The following is a 23,720-nucleotide window of genomic DNA, read 5'->3' as shown; positions in this document are numbered from 1 at the left end:
AGGGTGGTACCTCAAAAGCCTGCGTGGTGTTCCCGTGAATTCCACGCGCGTTACATGGAAGGCAAATTATGACGAGCTTTGGTTAATAGATACTTCAGATGAAAGCGTGAGCGCYTCTGATCACCATGGCAACCTGCGGGAGACAGCAGGGGGAGGAAATGTCAGTATTTCTGTGTCTGCGCCTTGACCTGCACCATTGAACCGCCCAGGTGCGGTGGGTTCCGCGCGCAGGATACTCATGGATAYGGATACGGATGCGGTACGTGCTCACGTACACCCATGCACGCAGCCACGCGTCCATCCGCCCACCCTGTTCACGCTCTCGGGCATCAGCTGCGTGCCACTCACGTGTAATGAACAATTTGCAGACACGAGGGGAACGCTCCCACGTTAGCGTTCAACACGGACCACGTGCTCAAACGCTTTGCTGACACCTCGCTACGTACGCGAGCAGTTTTCAGCTCGCGAGCTTAGGTGCACATTCACACACGTGTGCCTGCACCAGGACCCAGAAACACCACGCAGATTCCTGCGCGCGGAGCCAGTTTCCTTGTCTGGGCATATGGAAAACTGCTCCCGCCCCACGTGGCCTCCCCAGGCACTGCTGTGCATTTTCCCTGCGTGCCTGGGGCATGCGGGTGCCGCAACAGCCGCACAACAGCCGCACAACAGCCGCACCTGGGGTGGGAATTCTGCCATGGACACGTCGGCTTTGGCTCCGGGAGCCCCGCTGGGCACCTGCTGCTCCCAGTGACTCCAGCAGCTGCTGAAGGGAAAAGGAGGCCCGCGCTGTCAGGGAAAAGCAGTTTCTTAGCAACAAAAGCAATATTCTCTGCGAAGGCAACACGCATTAGCGGGATAATCCTAGGTAATTCCAGGCAGGACCTAAATGGACGGGCTGCATAATAATATGACGGACAGAATAGTAATAATAATGGAAATAATGAGGCTAATCTTATTTCCCTGGAAAGAAGGGACAGGCATAAATAAAACACAACTCTGCACCAATTCCCCGCAGGAAGATTAGACCTGCTTAAATTTGAACTTATGCCCTAAAAATCGGATCTGGTAACCAAAGCTTTGCTAATCCAAGCCAGGCTGTTTACTACCTGGATATTTCCTCCCTCCCTTATTCCTATCATTTTTAGAATTATTATTCAAGAATGGGAGAAGTTGCGCCCCTTAGCACAGGGCTCCATGGGGCCCATTTCATGCTGCTCTGGGCAGTGCTGCGTTTACCCCATGGGACAACACTGTCCTTGGCAGAAAACGCGGTACATTTTGAAGCTACCAAAACCGAATGCTTCATTACAGTAACTGCATTCCTGGCTTAAAAATACGCCACAGCCGCGTGCTAATGCGCTGCACCCACTACTGTATTTCSAGGCTTGATCGTTTTGTAGGAATTTATAGAAAATAAAATCACGGATGAAATTTGCTCATCTTGTGAAACTTGTAGGGGTTTAAAAAAAGTGGGATAAAAAAGTGGCATCTGCTTTGAACAGGGGCTGTGGCCTCGCTCTCCCTGCGCGGGCTGCAGGGCGCAGCGCGGAGCGCGGACGCCGCGTCCCGGCCCGGCCGCTTCGGCCGCCTCAGGGGCAGACGGAGCCCTGGAGCGCGAGGCTCCTTCCCAGAAGCCGCTGCGGTGACGCGCAGGGCGCGCCGGGAAACGCGGTCCCGGCTCCCTGCGTCCCCGGGGAGGCAGTGCTCTAGGAGGCCGCCACAGGACTACATTTCCCATGAGGTGCCGCGCGGGATCCCAACAGTGCCGGCCTTCTCCGGCACCCCCCCTTCCCCGCTGCCTGCTGGGAAACGGAGGCTTCAGGCAGCACCTCCCTCGCTGGCTACCGGGGAGGAGGTGAGGAGCAGAACTACAAATCCCAGCGTCCCCTTCGCGCCGCGCCCCCGCCCACCCCGCCGGGGCGCCATTTTGTCTCGCGCTGCAACCTAAGATGGCGGCTGGGCGCAGCGAGTGAAGGTTGCGGGTGCCGGGGCGAGGGGCAGTCTCCGTGTGTGGGCGCCGCGGCCCCGCAGGGCTCCGCTCCCCCGGCGGCCGCCCCTCGCCTTCCCCCGCCCCGGGCCGAGCTGGGGGCTTGCGGGAGCGGCCGGTCCATGGCCAGGAGGAGGCCGCTGCGCTCGCCGCGGCCCCCGTCGCCATGGACCTGCGCACGGCCGTGTACAACGCGGCCCGCGACGGGAAGCTGAAGCTGCTGCAGAAGCTGCTGGGCAGCCGGAGCCGGGAGGAGCTGGAGGCGCTGACGGCGGGGCCGGGGGGCGGCGACGGCCCCGGCGGGGGCAGCACCCCGCTGCTCATCGCCGCCCGGCACGGCCACCTCGACGTCGTCGAGTACCTGCTGGATCACTGCGGCGCCCGCGTGGAGGAGGGCGGCTCCGTCAACTTCGATGGCGAGACCATCGAAGGGGCGCCGCCGCTGTGGGCGGCCTCGGCCGCCGGGCACCTGGGGGTGGTGCGGAGCCTGCTGGATCACGGCGCCTCCGTGAACCAGACCACGCTGACCAACTCCACGCCGCTGCGGGCCGCCTGCTTTGACGGGCACCTGGAGATCGTGCGCTACCTCGTAGGTGAGCGTGGCGCCGACCTGGAGGTGGCCAACCGGCACGGACACACTTGCCTGATGATTTCCTGCTACAAGGGACACCGGGAAATTGCCCGTTACTTGCTCGAGAAAGGGGCTGACGTCAACCGAAGGAGCGTGAAGGGGAACACTGCCCTGCATGACTGTGCCGAGTCGGGCAGCCTGGAGATCCTGCAGCTGCTGCTGCGCTCCAAAGCCCGCATGGAGAAGGACGGCTACGGCATGACTCCGCTGCTGGCCGCCAGCGTCACCGGGCACACCAACATTGTGGAGTACCTCATCCAGGGCGGGCTGCGGCAGGACGAGGAGGAGGCCGCGGGGAACCAGAGCGGGACTTGTGCGTCAGGCGGGAGCCATCRGAGGGGCCGTGGCGCTGGCCGGGAGTCCCCCGGGGGCTGTGCCGAAGAGGGGCCGGCGCGGTGCAGCGCCTCGGCCKGCGCGCAGGACGAGCAGCAGCTCCCGGGCGTGCTCTGCACTCGGGAGGCCGCCGTGGAAGCCCTGGAGCTGCTGGGTGCCACGTTTGTGGATAAGAAGCGGGACCTGCTGGGAGCGCACAAGTACTGGCGCAGGGCGATGGAGCTGCGGTGCGAGGGCGGCCGCTACCTGCCGAAGCCCGAGCCGCGGCAGCTCGTGCTGGCCTACGACTACTCGCGCGAGGCGAGCTCGCTGGAGGAGCTGGAGGCCTTGATCACCGACCCCGACGAGATGCGCATGCAGGCCCTGCTCATCCGGGAGCGCATCCTGGGCCCTTCGCACCCCGACACGTCCTACTACATCCGTTACCGAGGGGCCGTCTATGCTGATTCCGGCAACTTTGAGCGCTGCATTAACCTCTGGAAATACGCCCTGGACATGCAGCAGGGCAACCTGGAGCCGCTCAGCCCCATGACCGCCAGCAGCTTCCTTTCCTTTGCTGAGCTCTTCTCTTACGTGCTCCAGGACCGCTCCAAAGGCACTTTAGCGACGCACTTGGGCTTCTCTGACCTCATGGGCGTGCTGAGCAAAGGGGTGCGGGAGGTGGAGCGGGCGCTTGTGCACGGCAAGGACCCCGTCGTTGACTCGGCGCAGTTCACCAAGACGCTGGCCATTATCCTGCACCTGGTCTTCCTCCTGGAGAAGGTGGAGTGCACGCCRGAGCAGGAGCACCAGAAGCGGCAGACGATCTACCGGCTGCTCAAGTGCAGCCCCAGGGCCAAGAACGGCTTCACGCCGCTGCACATGGCCGTGGACAAGGATACCACGACRGTGGGCCGGTACCCGGTGGGCAAGTTCCCCTCGCTGCACGTTGTGAACCTGCTTCTGGAGTGCGGGGCTGAYCCGGACAGCCGCGACTACGACAACAACACCCCGCTGCACATCGCGGCCCGCAACAACTGCCCGCTCATCATGAGCGCCCTCATGGAGGCCGGAGCCCACATGGACGCCACCAACGCCTTCAAGCAGACCGCCTACGAGCTGCTGGATGAGAAGCTGCTCACCAAGAGCATGATGCAGCCCTTCAACTACATCACCCTGCAGTGCCTTGCTGCTCGCGCGCTGGACAAGCACAAGATCCCCTACAAAGGCTTCATCCCCGAGGAGCTCGAAGCCTTCATAGAACTGCACTAGGGTGGGAGAGCTGGAGCTGCCAGCCCTTCCCACCAGCTGCTTCCCCAAGGAGGGAGCACAGCCCCAGGCCTCGGCTCACCCTCCTCGCGGTGCCCACGGCCTTCGCTGTGCTGCGGCGGGCGGCAGGTTGTGTCCTCGTGTCACCGTGAAGCCGGCGCGTGCAGGGGTTGGAGGAGAGGCTCGTGCCTGTCCCCTGTCATTGTCACCTTGAGGTGCCACGTGTCTGCAGCACACTGTGTCCAGAGAAGCTGCATCCCCTGCCCTGTCCCACGCCGACGTCTTGCCGTGAGGAGGAAGCAGCGTGGAGCTCCCGGGGACCTTCTGCCTCTCCCATTAGTGCTGSATTAACTCAGCAGTTGCGCTTTGGAGCAGCTCCACGACACACGTGCTCTAGGGCTTCCCATCCCGYGTGCTGAACAGATAGAAACACAAGTGAGGAATAAAATATCTTCCAACTAATTACTCCCCTGCCCCTGTTACAGGTCTGGTACATGAGCAGAGTGGCCGAGCGGCTCGTGCTGTGCTGAGGTAGTTGCCTTGCATGACGGTAGGGCTGGGCATGCTGAGGATTTACTTTGTCCCTTTTCCTTTGGTTGGCCAAGTAGCAAGTGGTGTTAAAGGCCTGAGATTGCGATGATTGTGCGTAAAGCTGGGTTATTTTTTCTCTTTTAGAGCCAGGCCCTATCTATGCTGCAAGAGTCCTTCAATCCTGTAAGGTAGAGTAAGGTCAGTTGTGGTTACAGTTTCATCAGCAGGTGTTGGTCTGTATGAATGGGGAGAAAATCTGCAAATCTACAATGAAAATCTGGGTGCAAACACAATTGTGCCGTGGAGCTGGGGCCCTCAYGCTGCCCCTCTGCCCAAGGTCCCCTCTGTGCCACGGGGCCGGGCATTACGGAGGGGAACCTTCCAATTCCTCTGAGGTTTGTTGGTACCAGCCCAGCAGGCCCTCTGAATTATCCTGTTCTGGAAACCTTCCTGGAATGGGCTGTTAACTTCTCATTGTTGGCATGTAGGTTTTTTTTTTTCCACCGAGGATGGTGCTACTTCACAGATTGGAATTGAAATCTCCTTTGGCTGCTGTTTGAGCAAGCTCCTTTCTAAATTAGGGCCTGCACCCAACCTGTTTTAGTGTTTAAATCCATAGTCTCAGGRTAGGTGTTTGCCTCTAACAGATCCCTCCTTGGTGGTAAACAGTTGCTGTTGATAAACACGGGGCTCTGGTGCCAGCAGTTTATTTTCTTGCAGCGGGAGTGACCGGGCTTTGGCAGCCTGGGCCTCATTCCTTGGCCTGGGCAGAGTGGAAAACACAGTGGAGGGTGAAGCAGCTGCCCTGGGCTCTGAGGAAAGGTCGAGACTGGGAGAGCAGAGCCCTGATGAGCAGCCAGGCCCTCTGTGCGACCGAAGCTTCTCTACTTGTATTTATAAGCCAGCGTATCCATAAGCCTCAATAATCCAATGCTCTCTGCCTGTTAAAGATACTATAGATCTGCTGTTACATTTTTGCAGTGTTAACCTTTATTTATAAAGCAAGGAGGTTTAACTTTTATCGAGACGTAGAGTGGAGAGTTAGCTTAGATCTGTTCTATTTTTTCCTCCTCTTGGCTGAAATCTGAACTAAGCTGCAGATACAGAACTTGTAAGTTTGTGAGCTGATGAGCGCTCTTAACTTTAAATAATAAAACAAAAAATGGCTGCTAGAATGCAAGTGCCTTGGACTCCTTGCTGCTAAGCTTCTACTTTCAGCTCCTCATTTTCTAGGGATGCTCCGTTTGGATCTGGAAGTAACTCGGCTGTTGCAGGCAACAGGAGTGTGTTTCATTTCACATGACTTTGCTCTGTCCCGCGATCCAGGAGAACACGGACACCTCGAACACCTCTCTGCTCCTGGTGTCTTTCCATGGAAACGAAGCAGCGGATTGTCCCTGCCTGCCTGAGATGCCGCCTGTGTCCTGTGTGTGGGGCTGGGTAAGAGCTCAGCACTGCCTCCACTGTCCTGCCTCTGTGTTTGAAGCGCTGTGGTGAGCGAGGCCTCGCACAGCGAGCAGGAAGCAGGGTGCCTGTGCTCACCTTGTCTTTGTAAACCCCAAAGCGGACAGAAGAATTCAAGGTACTGGAGTTAGTTCCCCAATAAGCAGCGGAAAAATAATCCTGGCGGGAGAGGGTTTTGTGCGACTGAAAAGGGCTTTTATTTTTTTTCAGAGCATAATTAACAGCGAGGAGCCAGCAATTAAATGTTGATGGTAATTGCTGGGTGGGAGAAATCAGTGCACGATTTTAGGCATAATTACTGTGAACAATCCTTATTATTGTGGGTGTTTCCCGGGCCAGCTCCAGGGTGCAGGCAGAACAGGCAGTTGTGGCACCGAAACGTTTCAACAATTTTATTATCRGAGCGATGGGACTGCGCACAGAGCRGGTTTTGGCCCTAGATCCTGCTGGGGCCCATGGCAGTCCTGGAACCATTCCGGACCATTCTGCGATTGGGGAGTTTTCCCCTCCGCCACTGGAGCAAACTGGCTGTGATGGCCTGTAAGTTGTTGGCAAGCGGGAGCGGCCTCCACTTGACCCGTGGGTTTTGCACGACGTTTATTTATAGGAGAGGCCATGGGGAAGGAGGGACGCGGCGATACCTCCCGAGGGCAGCGAGTGCCCTGGAAGCCGCAGAGCAGCAGCAGGACTGGCAGTAACTCAAGACCTCGCAAACACGGGTGACGTAAAGGGGAGAAAATAGGGGCTCGCCGAGCGTGYGAGGCCCCGCGGACCCTGCAGGGGAGTCGATCAGCTCGGTGTCACCAGCGGCACTTTTTGAGCGGACAGTGGTGACCGCGGGACCTCTGCTGACCGAGGGCTGCAGCAGAAGGGCCGCGGAGCAGAGCGGGAGCCGGGTCCTGATCCGGAGCCCAGATGCAGCCCGGTGGTGGAGCCCCGTCCTAAGGGGGGCCCCTGGACCCCTCCTGCCCTCTTGGTGTGGGGCGGATGGGGCCCTGGTAGCGCCCAGCACCTCGGTGTGGGGCAGACAGGGCCCTCATGACACCCAGCACCTCAACATGGGGGCCGCAGGGCTCCCCCGAACCGCCCTGGGTGGGTTCCCCCCACAGGGCCCGGCCAGGACGCGCTCCGTGTGAGTTCGAGGCTGTTCCTTGTGGGCCGGAGCGGATCCAGGAACATGGAAGCACCAAAAGTTCCGCAGGAACTTAAGGAAAAATTCCTTGACAATGAGGGGGGCAGAGCCCCGGCACAGGCTGCCCAGGGAGGTTGTGGAGTCTCCTTCTCTGGAGATCTTCCCATCCCGCTTGGATGCAGCCTGTGCCCCGTGCTCTGGGTGACCCTGCGTGTGCRGGGGGTTGGAYGGGGTGACCTCTAGAGGTCCCTTCCAGCCTTAAGGATTCCATGATTCTATGAACTTGGCAGTCATTTGATGTGGGATCGGGAGGCGCCCCAGCTGCTCCCGCTGTGGGTCCCAGYGGCACCCACAGGCTCTGCTTCCTGCACGGAGCCCTGGGTGCTCGGAACGGCGGCCCGGCTGACCCTGACCTCCCCACCTCTGTCCTGTTCCCAATTCTGCAAGAAAGAACTAGAGAAACAAGATGAATTAATTTAAATGTATTTATAAAGTCTTCAAGTAACCCTCAAGAGCCAAGAAAATATATATTTTTTGCGATTACTTGACAATCAGCACAGGGAAAAGAAAGTCTTGGGATACAGCAGCTCATCTTGTCCAGCAGAAAAGACGTCGTTCCGTCTCCCCGGCTCCAAGAAAGGGGCACCCAGTTTTATTCACAGTGCAGTAACGAGAACGGTCCCAGGAGGTTAGCCGCTGTTCAGCCGAGGGGGTGGCCGGGCGCCCCCGGCTCGCGCGCGTCGGGTCAGGGCTTCTCGCCGTCGTCTTCGCCGTGCTCGGGGCCCCGGGGGGCCGCGCGCACGCGCATCACGTTGTGGTCCCCGATCTGCACCATGCGCGCGTTCTGGATGATGAGGTGGTGCCCGCCGCCCGCGCCGGGCAGCTCYGGCGGCAGGGAAAACGGGCGCGAAGGGGACGGAGCCGGCGGGGCGGCCCCGGCGGCAGCGGGCACGGCCGTGGGCAACGGGCACCCCGGGGCCGGCCAGAGGGCCAGGAGCCGCTCCAGGACCTGCTGCGCGTCCCCCGGCTGCGGCGGCCACGGCGCCTGCGGGAGCGAGCCGAGGTTGAGGGCAGAGAGGTGCCTCAGTGTCTGCCAGTGCTCCTGGTAGAGCTGCAGCCGCCGCTGCTGCTCCCGCGCCTGCTGCCGCTGCTGCCACAGCACCTTCTGCTCGCTGATCTTGCTGCGCGTGAAGGTGTTCCTCACCCTGCTGGGGAACACGGCCGAGTTCTCGTTCAAGGGCACCAGCCCCCGCAGGAAGATGGGAATCTCGCTCTCTCCCAAGGGGTTCTCCTTGGGTACAAAAGGGATGACCGAGTTGTGCTTGGAAGGTYTCAGGATGGACTCCATGAGAGCCGAGTTGGTTTGGAACATGCACACCTGGCAGAGGAAGTTCTTGGTCAGCAGCAGGATGGTGAAAGCGGAGTTTTCCATGGCGTCCTGGAAGCAGGAGAGCTGGCCGCGGCCGCCGGCAAGGAAGTCCTCGCAGAACGTGGCGCCGTCGGGGACCCCCATGCCTTCCAGCAGCTCCTTCACGCGCAGGGCCGTGTCCGCGTCGCTGTTGGCGTGCAGGACCACGAAGGTGAAGAACTTCCTCTGCTCTGCRTGCGGTTCAGAGGGGGAGGCGGCAGCAGGGCAGGGCGCGTGGAGGGAAGGGGGACACGCGAAGTCGGGGGCAGCGGGGCAGAAGGAAGGGGGATGAGGAGGAAGGGAGCAGGCTGGCGTGGGAGACRGAGCGTGGGAGGACGTGCTGGCCTGAGCACCCTCCGCAGACGTGTGGATGGGGCCGGGCCGGGCTCTGGAGCCGGTGGCGCTTGCGGGTGGATCCTCCCGCTCCGGGGCCGCGGGTGCGTGCGGCTCGGCGGGATGCGTGCTCGGAGCGTCGCTGCTTTCCACGGGCTGGTCGGCGCCGCGCTGGGCCAGCGTGGGGGGCTCAGGCACCGCGGGGCGGCAGGACCCATCCAGTGGAGCGGGGCTGGTGCTGGTGCTGGGGGCGGCCGTGCCGGGCGCGGGGCCGCGGAGCGACCCGCCCTGCACAACCACCGTGGGCGACGCGCTGATCTCGAAGCGGCTGATGAAGGAGGCCGGGCTGCCCGAGGAGCGCAGGGTGCGCGGGCCCGACGACTCCGCCACGCTGCCGATGGGCACGGGCGAGCTCCGCGCCGCGGGATGGGCAATCCCCGGCTCCGAGCGCAGCGTCTGGAAGCGGCTGCCCGAGCCCRCGAAGCCCAGGGCGCCTCCGCACTTCTCGCGGGCCTCGGCCAGGACGCTCTCGGGCGGCTCCTGGTCGCCGCCRGCCTCCAGGACCCTCTCGTAGGCCCGGACCATGGCTTCCCGCCCGCACAGGTTCTCCTCCGCCAGCAGCGAGTAGATCCGGGCCAGCAGCACCGCGGCGGCCGCGTCCAGCTCCGGCGGCTGCGGGTCCCCCCCGTCCCCCCGCGCCAGACCCAGCCTGCTSCCGCGCACGTACTGGGCTGCCCGCTCGTCCCGCAGAGCGTCCAGGCACATCCCGGCGTCCGCCTCCTGCCCCAGCGTGAGCAGCACCATGGCCTGCAGCAGCTTGCTGTGCGGCTTGAACGCCGAGTGCTTCAGCCTGAGCTTGAGCTTGAGCAGTTTGTCCTCGGGGAGCTGGGCCAGAATGTGGAAGATGGCCTCAAAGCTCGGCCGGAGCTCGGCGCTCGGAGTCATCTCCCCCGGTGCTTCCCTAGGCCGCGTGCTGCAGGAGCATGGGCGGATGGAGAGGATTGAGGTCGCGTGAGCAAAGCCGCTTTCCTTGCGCTGCTTCGAGGTCCTTCTTGCTCAGGGGCTCATCTCGGAACCGGGCACGGTCCCTCTGCTGAAGAACCGGCCGGAGGGACCTGTGAGAAGAGGGGGATGCTCAGAAATGGCGACGCAGGGAGGCTCCCCGCAAGGTCTGCAGTATTTTCGCACCCCTTTTGGATGGCCTGGTGCTCCACACGCCATTCCAGGCCTATTCCCGAGCAAACAGCAGGTGCTTCCCATTCGTTATAATTAACTCTTCTAAAATAATTGCTAAACTACAGCCACCCTTGGGCAACTCCACGTGTGCGGTGGTGCCTCTCAGCTGCCCGTCGCCGCCAGCGGCCTCCCTTGGGCAGAGGCCGATTGCAGGGACCTCAACAACGTCCTGGCAAAGGGCAGATGAGAAGAACCCCTCCTCGGAGGACCCTCCTGCCGGCCCCGGGCTCCCCGTCCTCCCCAGTCGCTCCTGCCCTGCCAGGACATTCTTTCCACCTCCGTTTTCAGGCCACTCGCATCAGCTCCCCGAGCACTCACCAAAGCCACCGGGTTAGGTCAAGCGGAGAGGTCCGTGTAGCGAGGGAGGCCGGGGCCTCCGGCACGACAGAAGCAGCTCCCCGGGGATGCGCTGGCAGCGACTGAGCCTCTATTTAAAGGAAAACCAGAAGAAAACGCTGTGTTTAAAAATAGCCATCAACAAGCGGCTTTCTGGGGAAAGTTTGGAATTTCAATTTGTTTTTCTCTCTCGTGAAAATCCTCCAATTGCTTAATGAATGAGCTCAAGCGGGGCCTGAGGAAGTTGGCGCCTTTCAGTGAAAACCTCTCGTTCGGTGAAACATCGAGGGAAGGAAAGAAAAAGAAAGRAAAAWAAAAAAAGAAGGAGGAAGTGCCGGCTTGGGAGAGGGACCGGGAGACCTTTGACACCGCCCGCGTCCTGCCCCTGGTGAGTCAGCAAATCCTGCCCTTCCTCCCCAAAGCAGGGTGCCGCGAGGGGCCGCGTGCGCAGAGCGGGGCCCGCGGGCATCGCGGCRGCCCCGGGGAGCGGCGGCCCGCTCCCAACGGGTGGGAACGCGGCGCTTTCRGTTTCGGCGCCTGCCGCGCCGGCCYGGATGTCGCGCGGGGAAGCGGCGGCTCCCCAGGCGGAACGGGCCGGGCCGGGGTGGAGCGGGAGCAGGGGCGTCCGGAGCTGCAGCCGCGCGGAGCCCGGAGCTCCCGGGGGCAGCGCTTGTTGAGGCCGGAGGCTCTCGGCCTCCCCGCGGTTGTGATCGGCACCCGATGCACTAGCCCGGCCCCTAGTCCTGCTCCACAGCGGCGAGGTCTGGCCTCCGTGCGGGAATGGGAACACCGCTCCGCGAGCCGGGCTGCAGCTGGGAGTCGCATGGATGGAGCCAAAGCCCCGGGATGGAGGCAGCCTCCGCATGGACAAAGCCAAGGCCCCGGGATGGAGGCAGCCTCCGCATGGACAAAGCCAAGGCCCCGGGATGGAGGCAGCCTCCAGCAGGGAGGGACAGCTGAGAAGCTGATGTAGGGCACGGGACCCCCCAGGGCTTTTATTTCCAGCAAAGGGGAGAGAAAACAGGAGGGAAAAGAGCAATTAGGAGAGGGGACTGGCCGAAGTGCCTCCTCCTGGCCCGCGCGGGGCCTTGCTCCTTGGCTTTGCTCTTCAGAGCTGCTGCGGCTTTAGAGACCCATGAGAAACCAGGGTTACGTGGAAGCAGTTAAAGGTTTATTTGGAAGTCTTCCCGTTTCTATTTCTCCAGCATTAGCACGGATCCCCTGTCAGGACACGGGTTAGAGATGGACAAAAGAAGTTACCACAAGAATGATTACAAAAACATTGCTTATGGGGAAGCAAACGGGGCCCCTATCTCCCCTAGTTTAGTGACAAATATCCCATAACCGTGGTAGAGAGCTCGTGGAAAAGGCTGTCCCCAAAGCCACCTTCTTAATGGCTGCAAAATGTTTCATGCACAAATTTACTCTTAACATAAAGAGGGCCCTTAGAGTCATTAATATGGTGGAAGAAAATAATCCTGCTGGAATTGGGCATGCTTGAAAGAAAATCCCACCCTGTGAGTGTTTCCCTGGGAAAGTGTTGGGCTCTCGTGCACAGAGCAGTCCCCGGGAGAGCCCCTGGTCCCCGGCTCTTCCTGGGCGGTGCAGGTCTCGGTTGCGTAGGAAGCAGCGCCCTCAGACAGGACCTAATGTCTAAGGGAGGGTTTTAAACTTGTAGCAGGGGGAAAACACTCTCAAGGAGGTCAAGTTGCATCATTAAGATGCAGCGTGGAGGGGGTTATTAAAAAAAATCCAACTTTAAAAGTAAGTGTTAAGAGCCCTTCTCTCCTACAACTCTTCTCAGCAAGAATTAGCTGTTCTTACTTTAAAAAAAAAAAGCTAAAATGCGAGTCCCCGTGTCCCCCTGCAAAGTAGCATGCTTTAATAGAAGGTTTGCAACCTTGGTGCCAGCAGCAGCCCACCCTGGCAATCAAGTCTCCTCGCAAACTGCGTCTCACTGGGAGCTCAGCGACCCCGCGCYGGAGCTGGGCTGGTGTCCGAGCAGGAGGCACGCTGGTGAGACGTTAAAATAAAATAAAAATAGAAGTTCTAGCCATGGGACCTGCCTAGAAGAGCTGGGACTTTCAGAGGTCCTCCTTTGGTGCGMTAGTTGCTGATTTGGTTACCTTTTCTGTGTATTTCTCTACCTTCTCCTCCAACTCCTCTAGCACCTGTGACCCTACCCCTAGCACCCCTTCTGCTCCCTTTGGTTCCTGTGGGGATGGAGCCCGTGCCAGAGCAGCCGGGTGCGGGTCAGTCACCAGCCTACATTTCCTCTCCTTGTCGGTGCCCTGCGATGCTTTGGCTGATGCCCGGAAGGGGCCCACGAGCCAGTTGAGAGGCGTGTTCTGGGTTACGTATTCCAGCAGCTCATCCAGGGACCTCCGGGCTTCCCGCACAGTGTCCTGGCTCTGCGTCAAGGTGCTGCTGGAGAGGTCCTGGAAGGACTTAGCCCTGGAGAAAGAAGCGTGGAGCTTCTGGATGTTGCGGGTGGCGTGATGCACGGCCTCTTGGATGTTGCTGGGCAGCCCGAGGATGTTGGCTTTCAGGTTCTCGTAGGCGGGATGGAGCTGCTGGGTGATGATGCGCAGCATGGCCAAGGTCCGTGACTCCACCTGCTGGGAAATGGAGCTCAGTTACTGCCGTGGAGGAGCCGCCCGCCAGCCAGAGACGAGGAGGTTGGGCTGGGCCCTTCTTGGGTACCTCTGCTTGYGAGGCAGTTTTGATCTGATGGCCCTTGGGCTGGGTCAGGCTCCAGTCTACCCACAGCTGATAGAGTTTCTCCTGTCCATCCAGCAGCTTCTGGCCAACCTCCTTTTTCACACATTCAATCTGATTGGGGAAAAGAGCAGAGAGGAGCAGGTACACGCAAGCACATGCAGAGGCAGGAGCGCTCCTGCCCAGGCACCGGCACCGCGGTGCGAGCAGGAGCTCCCGGAACCGCGTTCCGCAGGGCGTCCCCRGGAGCGAGGGAGCCAGGGGACAGGCAGCCGGTCCCCCGGGATGTCTCCGCGGGCTGGGGAGCAGAGGGGCAGTGCTGTTCGTACCAGGTTTATGGCCAGCTGCAGCTGGGAGAGGGTGTCCTGGGCRCCGCGCCGGGCGAGCTGCAGCTTGGCGAGGGAGTGCCGGTAGGCCCGGTGGCGGACCTTGCTGGACAGGGAGCCCAGGCGCACGAAGTAGCTCTGCTGCTCCCTCTGCTCCTCCACTGAGGCCATGTCAAAGCCCTCCACGGCGGTGGCCAGTTCACCTAGAGGGAACCACAGAGATGAGCGGTCAGCGGGTGCCTCTTCTCTACGCTGCGCCCCCGTCCCCTATGGCCCTGGACCCGCCAGTGGCAAAAAGGTAGGATACCCCTTGGGAAACACAGGAGGAAGCTAAAACTCGTTGTATGAGCAGGAGAGGTTGGCAGTTGCTCAGAGATTACRGATAGATCAGCCCCAGCTCGAAGGGATCTCTTCAGATAAGCAGATATGACAACTGGGTTGCCACATGCACCCACTGGTTGTTTGTCCTGAGAGTTAAGACGAGCAGTAACTTGCAAGCGCCTGAACTCTGGCCCACGTCATGTGGCAAGTCAGTGTTGACACAGAGTCACCCGGTGACATTCAGAGCTACCTGACTCCTTCAGCAGGTGATTCCTGCACGTCAGGTGCTCTCTGGCCATGGGGAAGGGGGGTTGCATTTACAGCTACCAGCTGAGCCTTTCTCACCCAGTTCCTCCTCTGTCATGGGCAGCCAATGATCCACCAGCTCTTCCGATATGCCCAGCACAGACTCCACACCGCCTGCCATGGCCTGGCCCAYGGCCTTGGCTTTGCTTATGCTGTTGTTCACCACGGCGCTTGTGATCTCCACGCTCTCCTGGATAGCCTCTCTGCTGTGCTCCAGGGCCGTATGCATTTTGCTACTTATGGTGTCATATGCAGCATCCAGAGCTGTATTGACYGTGGAAGTGACCATTGATTTAGTCTTCTCAACGCCATCCTGAACAGCCTCTTTGGTTAGATCCACCGCTTCGGTCACCTTGTTCGTCACAAGGTCCTTTGCACCCTGAGCAGCCCCTACAGCAGCAGTAATAGTAGAAGCAACTGCTGACTTGGTCAGCCCAACGCTGTCCTCCACGATGTGTTTAGTGAGGTCCACCGCTTCGGTCACCTTGTTAGTGACAAGGTCCTTTGCACCCTGAGCTGCCTCCACAGCATTGACTATAGTGGAAGCTACTGCTGACCTGGTCAGTCCCACACTGTCCTCCACGATGTGTTTAGTGAGGTCCACTGCTTCGGTCACCTTGTTGGACAGAAGGTCTTTTGCACCCTGAGCAGCTTCCACAGCACTGACGATGGTAGAAGCAACTGCTGACCTGGTGTCCTCCACAATGTGTTTACTGAGGTCCACTGCTTCGGTCACCCTGTTGGTCACGAGGTCCTTTGCACCCTGAGCAGCCTCCATAGCACTGGTGACAGTGGAGGTGACCATTGACCTGGTCAGCTTAACGCCGTCCCCAACAACGTTCTTAGTGAGGTCCACGGCTTCCGTCACTCTGTCAGCCATCGCTTCCTTCGCCTCACAGGCAGCATCCATGGCAGATACCACTTTGGAAGAAACCAGCTGCTTGGTGTCCGAGATGATCTACAGCAAGGTAAGGCAACGAAAGATGATATATTTCTTTTTTTCCAGCATGGGTTTCCCTCCCTGAGGTAGCTTTTCCCATGGCTACGCTGTGCCTGCAGCCTTGCAGAGAGTTGGGGAAATGGGAACACCTGGAGCCACACGGAAATCTTGATCTCCACATGGAAATCTTGATCTCCACACGGAAATCTTGATCTCCACACGGAAATCTTGATCTCCACACGGAAATCTTGATCTCCACACGGAAATCTTGATCTCCACACATTGAAGGCAGATCCCCAGCACTCCCCAGCTAGCAATGCCTTCCCTGGCTCCCGCTGCCCATCCAGGAACCGACCTGGCAAAGCAGCGCTGCCCAAGTTGTTTCCCCCATGTTCTTCTGCACCCACAGGAGTCCCATCAAGCGAAACCTTTGCTTTACCTTATCTGCTGGCTGTTGAAGAAAAGGCAGGTTCTCCTCCAGTTGATCCAGTCCCTTACAGGCGTATTCATTTACGAGTGCAACTAGGCAGAAGCACAGGTACTAGTTTAGTCCTCTACTCCAATTTGGAGGGTTTTTTGACCCTACAACAGGCAATCGAGGAAGAGCTCAGGAAAGCAAGTTCCACCCCACCGAGCACTGCCGGGACAGGGGAGTCAGGGCTAAGTGACTCTTCATTTTGCCTTCCCGGTCTCCTTGCTCCTGGAGCTCACTGCTCCAGTGACAGWGGCAGAGCAGGGAGCTTCTGCCTCCCAGCTTCAAGAAACCCCTGACAAGAGGCCAAACTTCACTTCTGCCAACGACAGYCCCTTATCCATCAAATCCAGAGGCTGGGAGCGGCCGAGAGGAGGGGTCGGCAGAGCTGCAACCAGCTGGGACAACTATCCCTCCTCTGGAGACAGGGTCTCTGCAGCCCCTTGGCTTACTCTGSGGCTCCAGCTGGTTGAGGAGGGGCTGCGCGCCGCCCACCACGCTGCCCACCGCGACGGCGGCCACCGTCTCGGCCACGCTGCAGGCGCTGCCCAGGCACGGGTGCGTCTCCTTGCCGTGGTTGTAGGCAGAGGAGACCAGGCTGAAGGCGGAGTTCAGCAGGGGCAAGCTGGTCACCCTGTTAACAGCGCTCTGCAAGAGAGGGGAAACAAGCGGCGTGAGACACCCTGCCTCCTGGGTGGGCSAATGCAAACCACGGGTAGATCCAGAAAGGTCCTGGGTGCTGCCGGGTCCATCTCCTCGTCCTTCTCCAGCTCACAGTTGAAGGGACTTCTGAAAATCATTAGCAATTAGTGGCGAGCCAGAATTAGAAGCTGGAACCCTGTCACAACTGAGTCACAGAGCCCTTCAGCCCCATCAAGACCAGATTTGGAAACAGGACCTCTACCAGCTAACGTATCAGAATTATTGACGTTATTATTGGAGTTCTGTTTGTTGAGCAAGAAGAGTCAGGCTCTGCGTTAAGCGAAGGTTTAGATTAAGGCACAGCCTCATAGGGTTGATGTTTCCCCAGCCCCCAGCCTGGATCTGGGAGGGTGACAGAAGTTGGTCCGGCCTCGGCACCTACCGCTTGCTGCTCTTCCTTGCCCTTTAGTGCATCGGGTTTCGTGGTCTTCTTTTCAGACGCCATAGTCAAGTCAGCTGCACCTGAAAGGGAAAAAAGGGGTAACAGCAACAGCACAAGCTCAGGTTCTACCGGTGAATTAAATCTAGCAACAGGGGTGAAAAGCAGAGGGCGATGGACCAGGGATCCATCCCGGCCTCGGAGCTTCAGGGAAGCACTCATCTTTCTCGCAAAGGAGCGCGAGGGTCTTTGAGAGGCTTCGTTATTCACAGAGCACGAGCKTTTGACCAGGCACCACCCTCAGTCCGAGACTGCAATCAGAAATAAAGTAAGTAGGATGGTTCCTTGGTGCTAAGAGGATTTGGCTGGTTTCAAAATTGCAGTGGGGGAAAGCTGCTTTGCTGTCACCTCCGTGGTGCTGTTTTCTCTACCAAAGGGCCTCAGGTGCTCGTGCAAAGGCCCGTGGTGCCCCAGGACCGAGCGCTCGGCCGTGAATCACGGGGTGTTCGTCTCGCCCCGGGCATGACGGATCGCCACCGTCTTCCTGACAAGTCCCGCTCGCAGCGGCTGTTGCAAGACAGGAAATGCAGCTGCCACAAGTTGAGTGGAGAAGTCATTTTTTCCCCTGTTTTATTTTTAGAAACGCGGTAAGTTCAAACAATGTTTTTGGGTGACAATGGAGTCTAAAAATAGAAAGAGTGTTTACTTTTTGAAAAAAAAGATGCTCAGTGAAATTGCTTAATGCTTCTGTGGGGAGAAAAGCCCTCAGATTTTCCCAATTTTGGCTGATGTGGAGGTGGGCTTTCCCCAGATTAATCTGTTTTCCCCTTCTCAACACAAACACCGGCAAGACTTTTGCTCTCCTTCCAAACAGAGATGCTGGAGCAGCAGTGGGCAGGTTTTATCTTCTTAAAAACTGCTCAGTAATTATAACCACTTCCCTTTGAAGGCTTCTTCTGGAGCATCTTCTGCAAAGGACATTGAGATCAAAGTCTGTCTAAAGTGGAAACTTCTCTACGCCCCTGCTCAGAGGAGAAACTATCAGCTTCCCTCCTGCTGCCAACTCCAGCACCAGCAGCAGCCTCAAAGCTCTGGGAAAGAGCCGAAAGCTGTGGGCGTTTATGGAGAGAGCAGGCTGCGTTKGGCGGTTGCGACGTTCTGCCTTGAGGTTTACATTCCCAGGCTGCCCAGCAGCCGCCGGAGCTGGGCAGGAACCCTCTCCTCACCTCCCTGCAATTAAACCTCTGAAGGCTTCTCATATAGGAGGGGACTGAAATCTGAATAAATGATGCAATCCATGAATATGTATTGCCCTCCCCAGCGCGGCTCGAGCCTGGAATCTGGACACGCCAGTGTCACATGAGGGAGCCGGGGTTAGAGCTGAGCCTAGCTGGGCCACGGCCGGGGCTCGAGGCGCCACGTCCGCCTGCCCCTCCCCGCCGGCCGATTCCTGTTCTTGGAATCGCCACGGCAGCTTTCAAGCGAAAATCCCCAACGCCGAACTCCTCCCGGGGAGGGTTCCCAAGCTGGGCACGGCTGCGGGTTCGCGGGCAGAGCGCTCGCCGGCCCCGTCAGCACGTCGGCTGCGCTGGGCTGCACACAGCGGCTTCCTGTGGGTATCACGGCAACCTTTGATGCTCCGAGCTGGCCGGGTAGCTCCTAAGTGACGCTTTTAATCACRTCTGCGGGTTTGGAAGCAGCGTAGGCTGGCTCGGCCGCAGCCCCGCGCTGCTCTTGCGGCAGCGCCGCAAAGAAAGAGCCCCTTCCCGCAGCTACGTCGCTCCTGGGCTCGAGGACTGAGCCTCAACGAGCTGCAGGGCCAGCGGGGAGAGCGCGGGGCCGGGACGGGAGGACAGGGCCGTGGCCGCCAGCACGAGCCGGGAGCTGCCGCCGCTTGCAGGAGGGTGGACTGGACTCCCAGCCCCRCAGAGCTCCAGTCTGCTGCGTTACGGATGCAACCGCGCCGGCGCCGGTCGTGTCGGAACACGGCTCGGGCTGCTCCGCGTGGGTGGARAGGGGCTGTGCTGCAACGCCAGGATTTGGGGCGCGGGCAAGTTGTCAGAGCCTGCAGCGTGACGTTGTTTTCTCTTTCTGTTCCCTCCCCTGCAGAAGGGCAGAGCAGACCTTGTTTTGCCCGGGAACCGGAGAAGGATGAAGCGCTCGGCAGCTCCGAGCCACTGTTTGGTGCTCCTGGGGAGAGGCTGTTTGCAGTGCAGGCAGTTTCAAGGGGAACCCTGAACTCGCCTGTCRTCACGCTGGGCTTGGGAACCCTCACTCTGAGGAGCAGAAAAACTATCCCTGTTCCTGCTGTGGTTGCACAAAGYGAACCAGTCCTTACTCAGCACACCAACTTGGTTTTGCAGACAAGTTTCATACTATTGCTCCATCCAAAATATGTCACCGCTGGAGAAAATCTCCTTGAAACTTGTAGTTTCATCTCTCCAGAACAAGAGGGCACGTTTCTGGGGTGGCACCGTTGCTCAAGCCGGGCCGTGCCCTGCCAGGCACAAGTCTGTGCAGCGAGGGCAGCACTAGGGATGCCCCGCGCTGGTGCAGCCGCCGTCGGAGCCGCTGGAACGTGCCGGCCGGGCAGGGCAGCGAGCGCTTCGGTGCCGGCAGCTCCCCCGGCTTCGGTCAGGATGGCAGAACCTCACACACACAGCAAGAACTGGCTCTGATTTGCCTGGGAAACCAGCTCTGCCCTTGCAAGCACCATGGAAGCAGCCTGCTGGTGGCTTCTCTGCGCGTCTGGGACCTTGCTGCTCTGCAGCCTTGCGGTGGGGTTAGTTCTAGGAGGGTCAGACAGTTCTGGGGGGCGGTTTTCCAAGGGCTGTCAGACGTGAGGATCAAGGGGTCCACCGCCTTTCTGGAAGTCATCAGTGCTAGGGAACCCCAGAGATTAAAGGCACTTCACACACAGAACGGTTTTCCTCACTCTGTTCCAAAGGAAACCAAACGCTGACATGAGTGGCCGTTACTAAAAACTCCTTGGCACAGGAAGGGGGTAGATGCTGGTTTTCTATGAAGAGAGGGGGACTAGAGACTAGCTGTACCTTGCAGAGCAAGGAACATGGTGCTGGCCCTCTGTAAGGGGTGCTTTATATAGGAGTTTGAGCAGAGTTGGCTTCAATAATTGACTTCCTTCTCCGTAGCCATATGTAATTTCAGGTAGTCACAACCTTAGTTAAGGATCCTGTTAGTCTTGATAATTCCTGAGTTTGCCAAGTCCTGCTGCAGAGGGACAGGGCGCTCCCAAGGGGGCACTTAAACCACCCCCTAGTTTGGTGCCATTATCGTGCCTGCACGCAGGGATCATCCCTGGAGCAGCCGGAGGCCGGGATGGGAGCAGTGTCAACAGGACAGGAATGCTCCCCGATGCCTCTGCTCCGCAGGGCAGTGACTACCCCGGCATCCCGCGGGACCCGGAGCAAACATCCCGTGCCGTGTCCCGTGATCCCGCATGGATCTGTGGTGGCGAGTGGGCAGAGCGGGTGGGGACCTGCAGCCCCTGCGGCGCTGGCTGCACGGGGACCGTCCCCACGCCACCGAGGGGCTTTCGGGGGGCACAGAGCCCTGCAGCTCCTGGTAGGGCACCCCGGGGATGGCAGGACACGTCTTGTCAAGCTCTGCACCACCCAACGCCACCAAGCCCCAGGGGGGGGACCCAGCCCCTGCCCGGGGTCCCCACGGGCTGGACGGCTCCGCGGGAAGCGCCGGCTCCCGTCCCGCACCCCATGGAGCTGGCAGGGCCGCAAGGGGACCCCGGGAACCGGACACCGTCACCCCACGGACACCGTCACCCCACGGACACCGTCACCCATCACCCCGGTCCCGGCCACGTCCTACCTGGCTCCTCCGCTCCCCCAGCTACCCCCCGCCCTAGCCCCCGACCCACATAAATAGGGCGGACACCCCGACGGGCGGCCGCGCGGGCCAATCAGGGAGTGCCTGGCGCTGCCCCGGCCAATGGGGAGCGGCGGGGGGTGGGGCCACATGGCCAGGTGAGGGAGGGGCCGCAGGTAGGGGGGTCCCCTCCCATCCCGGCAGGTCCCGGCAGGTCCCAAAGCCCGTGTCCCCAGGCCATGTCCCCATCCCTGGTCCCCATCCCTGGTCCCCAAGCCCGTGTCCCCAGCCCGTGTCCCCAGCACTGTGTCCCCAGCCCCTGTCCCCAGCCCATGTCCCCAAGCCCTGGTCCCCAGCCCTGGTCCCCAAGCCCGTGTCCCCAGCCTGTGTCCCCAGTCCATGTCCCCAGCCCATGTCCCCAGCCCTGTGTCCCCAGCCCGTGTCCCCAGCCCGTGAGCACACAGGGCTCCGCAAGCCCCGGGGATGCAGGACGTGTCCCTGGCAGAGCCCCCCTCCCTGGAGCATCGGTGGCCCCACAGCAGCCCCACGTCCCTCCCTCCGGAGCGGCTCCCGGCTCCAAGACAGGGGCTCTCCTTTGCTTTCACACACACAGAGGCGAGACGGGACCCCGGGCCTGGCTGTGGGAACGTTCGCCCTCTCCAACAGCAGTAATAAATCACGAGAAATGTAGCTAATGCTCTTCCGTTGGTGCCCTCTCATCTTAAGATCTCAAGAGCCTGTGTGAAACCTTCAATTAAGCTTCCTGTTATTGAAAATTCGCGGGGGAGGAAACTGAGGCACAGGTGAGAATTATCCGCAGTGCTCTGCTGCTATTAACTGCTTGAGTCACGGTGTTTTGTGCTGGGCAGTGCAGGAGACCTTGGGTCTCACTGCTGGATTGCACCAAGGTAATGGGGACAGGAGGATGTCAGTGTTTATGGAAAACACGCCATAAGCCGACACAAACATAGACAACTACCAGTTTGAGGTTGAAAAGGAACCCCCTCCTTCCTCGGGTCGGACTCGTCACGGGGTTGTTGGCTGACAAAGCCTAGCTGGAGGCTGTGTTGTCCCACCAGCTGCTGGAGATAGGACCGTCACCACCAGCAGGTCAGSACGAGGCTGCAGCCCTGTCCGGATGAGTCTTCAAAAACTCCCGAGGATGAAGATCTCTCAGCCTCTCTAGGTAGTAGGTCCAATGCTACAGCACCTCCAGAGGTCCCTTCCGAMCTCAACCATTCTGTGATTCCTGATGAAGGAGCTTTTCCTGATGTCCAGTATGAACTTGCCCAGCTCCAACTTGCTGCTGCTGCCCCTTGTTCTACCCCCGGGTTCCTGAGAAGGTTTGGGGGTGCTTGTCAGCATGAAGGTCAGCATGTTGGGTTATGCTGTCAGGCTCTGCAGGGCAGAGCTTGCCCGTGCTCTTTGCCATTTGTTGCAGAGCAAGTTTCACAAACCACTTGCTGTCGGCCCTTCCCATCTCCACTGCTCCACTTTCTCGTGTTCCTCCCTTCTGGTCGACCACTTCCCCTTGCTGGGRGCGGTGTTTTGGGCGACAGTTGGAGGCAAAGTTTCAGCTGGTAACGTCAACTGAAGGGGCTCCTTCCTCCTCCCTCCCCAGCTTCCTCCCAGATGCGGCATCTGCTGATGTTCTTCACAGCAGCCTCCTCCAAGGCCACTGTCCGAATACRGCCCTGTCCCATGGCTCTGGGTTTTGGAAAAAGACCACAGCAAGAGGCAGCAGAAGAAAGCAGCTCCTCCCTGGATCCTCTCCTCTGCTACCAGCTCTTAGTCCCTTTCCTCACCCCTTGTGTGGATGTTTTCCCAAAACCACGGCCTTGGAAGTGCTGCAGCCTTTGGCAAGCAGGTCTCGGGCGGATATGGGCAGCTCCAGCGCAGCCCTCGCCTCCCTGCGCRCGCGGGGCCGCCGCAGCTCTCTGCTGCCCTCCCCTGCGCCAGCACAAACGGGARCCGGCGCCTCCGGCCGCCTTGCTCCGTGCAGGGCATCCCAGGGACCGTCCGCCTTCCTCCCTGCAGGGCTTCCCGGCACCCGGGCAAGTGGGGACAGCCSGGGCAGGGCCCCATTCCCGGCTACAGGAAACAGCCTGGTCGCTCTTGGCCACGATCCCGGGATTCCAGGTCCCCTGGAACTGCTGTCCAGCCYCTCGGCTCCTGTTCCTGCTGCCTGTGCTGCCGCTTCAGCCCCACGGACACGTGGGGCAGGTGAACATCTCGCTGGGCGGTATTTCGTTGGCTGGAGGGGGGATGATTTCTATCTCCCCCCCATGAGAATCCTCCTTATCTCAGGCCATTGCYGAGACCCTGCTCTTCCTTCCCCCATAATTGGAAGGAAATTTAGCAGAACCACAGGCCCATATAGTTAAGATCACTCTMTTCTAGGTATTTTACTGATTTTAGCTGTTCCGGATGAAGGATTCCTGGCGCTCAGAGCTCTTCCTGCATGTCCATGAGTTAAGTCGTACAACGCACCATGTGCTAGAAGAGAAACATGGTGCCAGCGCCAGCASAACTTCCTGTTGGGATCTCCTCGTGATTTTACAGCACCAAAGCCTTGCTTTTTCTTCCAGAATTCCATGTGTCACCAGCAGCGGGTGTAAAGCAGCGCTGGGAGGGCAGCGTGAGGACTGTGAATCATTGTGACTGTAACGGGGAACGGATCCCAGGACAAATCTGGCTCCTTCATCCAGGACCTTCTTGTTCTAATGACGTTCCTCACCTGCGAGCCTGGGCTTTCAACTCTCCCACTCCCTGGGGCCAAACCTTCCCCCCGCGCGTTCCCGCCGCACACGGGACGCCTGGAGTTTGCACCGCTAGTGGTGCGAATTCCGCCTTGCTCTGAGTGCTCGCGATCCGGCGGGATGGCGGAGCTGGAGCAGAGCCCACATATTGTTTCCTCCCAGCGCGGGGCATTTCCCAGATGGAAGAGCAGCGTTTTCCAGCTGCGTTTCCCAGCAGACCCGTAGCTCCGGGGAAGAGAGAAGCCCCGAAGGGAGGAAGCGAAAACTCCCCGGGAAGGCGGCGGCCGGGGCTGCTCCCGGCGCCCCGCGGCC

At 59.7% G+C, this 23,720-nt stretch overlaps 3 protein-coding genes across 3 annotated transcripts; 1 reads left to right on the top strand and 2 right to left on the bottom strand.

Moving 5' to 3' along the window:
* Positions 1–2,123: 2,123 nt before the first annotated feature.
* Positions 2,124–5,876, top strand: FEM1A (fem-1 homolog A). Its single transcript, XM_026035150.1, has one exon. The coding sequence runs from the start codon at positions 2,157–2,159 to the stop codon at positions 4,203–4,205; it is 2,049 nt and encodes a 682-aa protein (XP_025890935.1). The 5' UTR covers positions 2,124–2,156; the 3' UTR covers positions 4,206–5,876.
* A 2,198-nt stretch (positions 5,877–8,074) lies between these two features.
* On the bottom strand, positions 8,075–10,015 carry TICAM1 (toll like receptor adaptor molecule 1). Its single transcript, XM_026035159.1, has 2 exons — positions 9,371–10,015; positions 8,075–9,241 (listed from the first exon to the last, which is right to left on the bottom strand). The coding sequence occupies exons 1-2, from the start codon at positions 10,013–10,015 to the stop codon at positions 8,075–8,077; spliced, it is 1,812 nt and encodes a 603-aa protein (XP_025890944.1).
* Positions 10,016–12,726: 2,711 nt separating this feature from the next.
* On the bottom strand, positions 12,727–16,872 carry LOC112943863 (perilipin-3-like). The gene is made up of 8 exons (XM_026035158.1): positions 16,810–16,872; positions 16,178–16,373; positions 15,693–15,775; positions 14,567–15,271; positions 14,353–14,449; positions 13,690–13,889; positions 13,346–13,474; positions 12,727–13,260 (listed from the first exon to the last, which is right to left on the bottom strand). The coding sequence occupies exons 1-8, from the start codon at positions 16,870–16,872 to the stop codon at positions 12,727–12,729; spliced, it is 2,007 nt and encodes a 668-aa protein (XP_025890943.1).
* Between the last annotated feature and the right edge of the window lie 6,848 nt (positions 16,873–23,720).

Source organism: Nothoprocta perdicaria, unplaced genomic scaffold (assembly GCF_003342845.1).
Source record: "Nothoprocta perdicaria isolate Ctin4 unplaced genomic scaffold, notPer1 scaffold_157, whole genome shotgun sequence".
NCBI lineage: Eukaryota > Metazoa > Chordata > Aves > Tinamiformes > Tinamidae > Nothoprocta > Nothoprocta perdicaria.
Note: the sequence above shows the minus strand (reverse complement) of the source record. Positions and strands in the feature narration are given on the sequence as shown.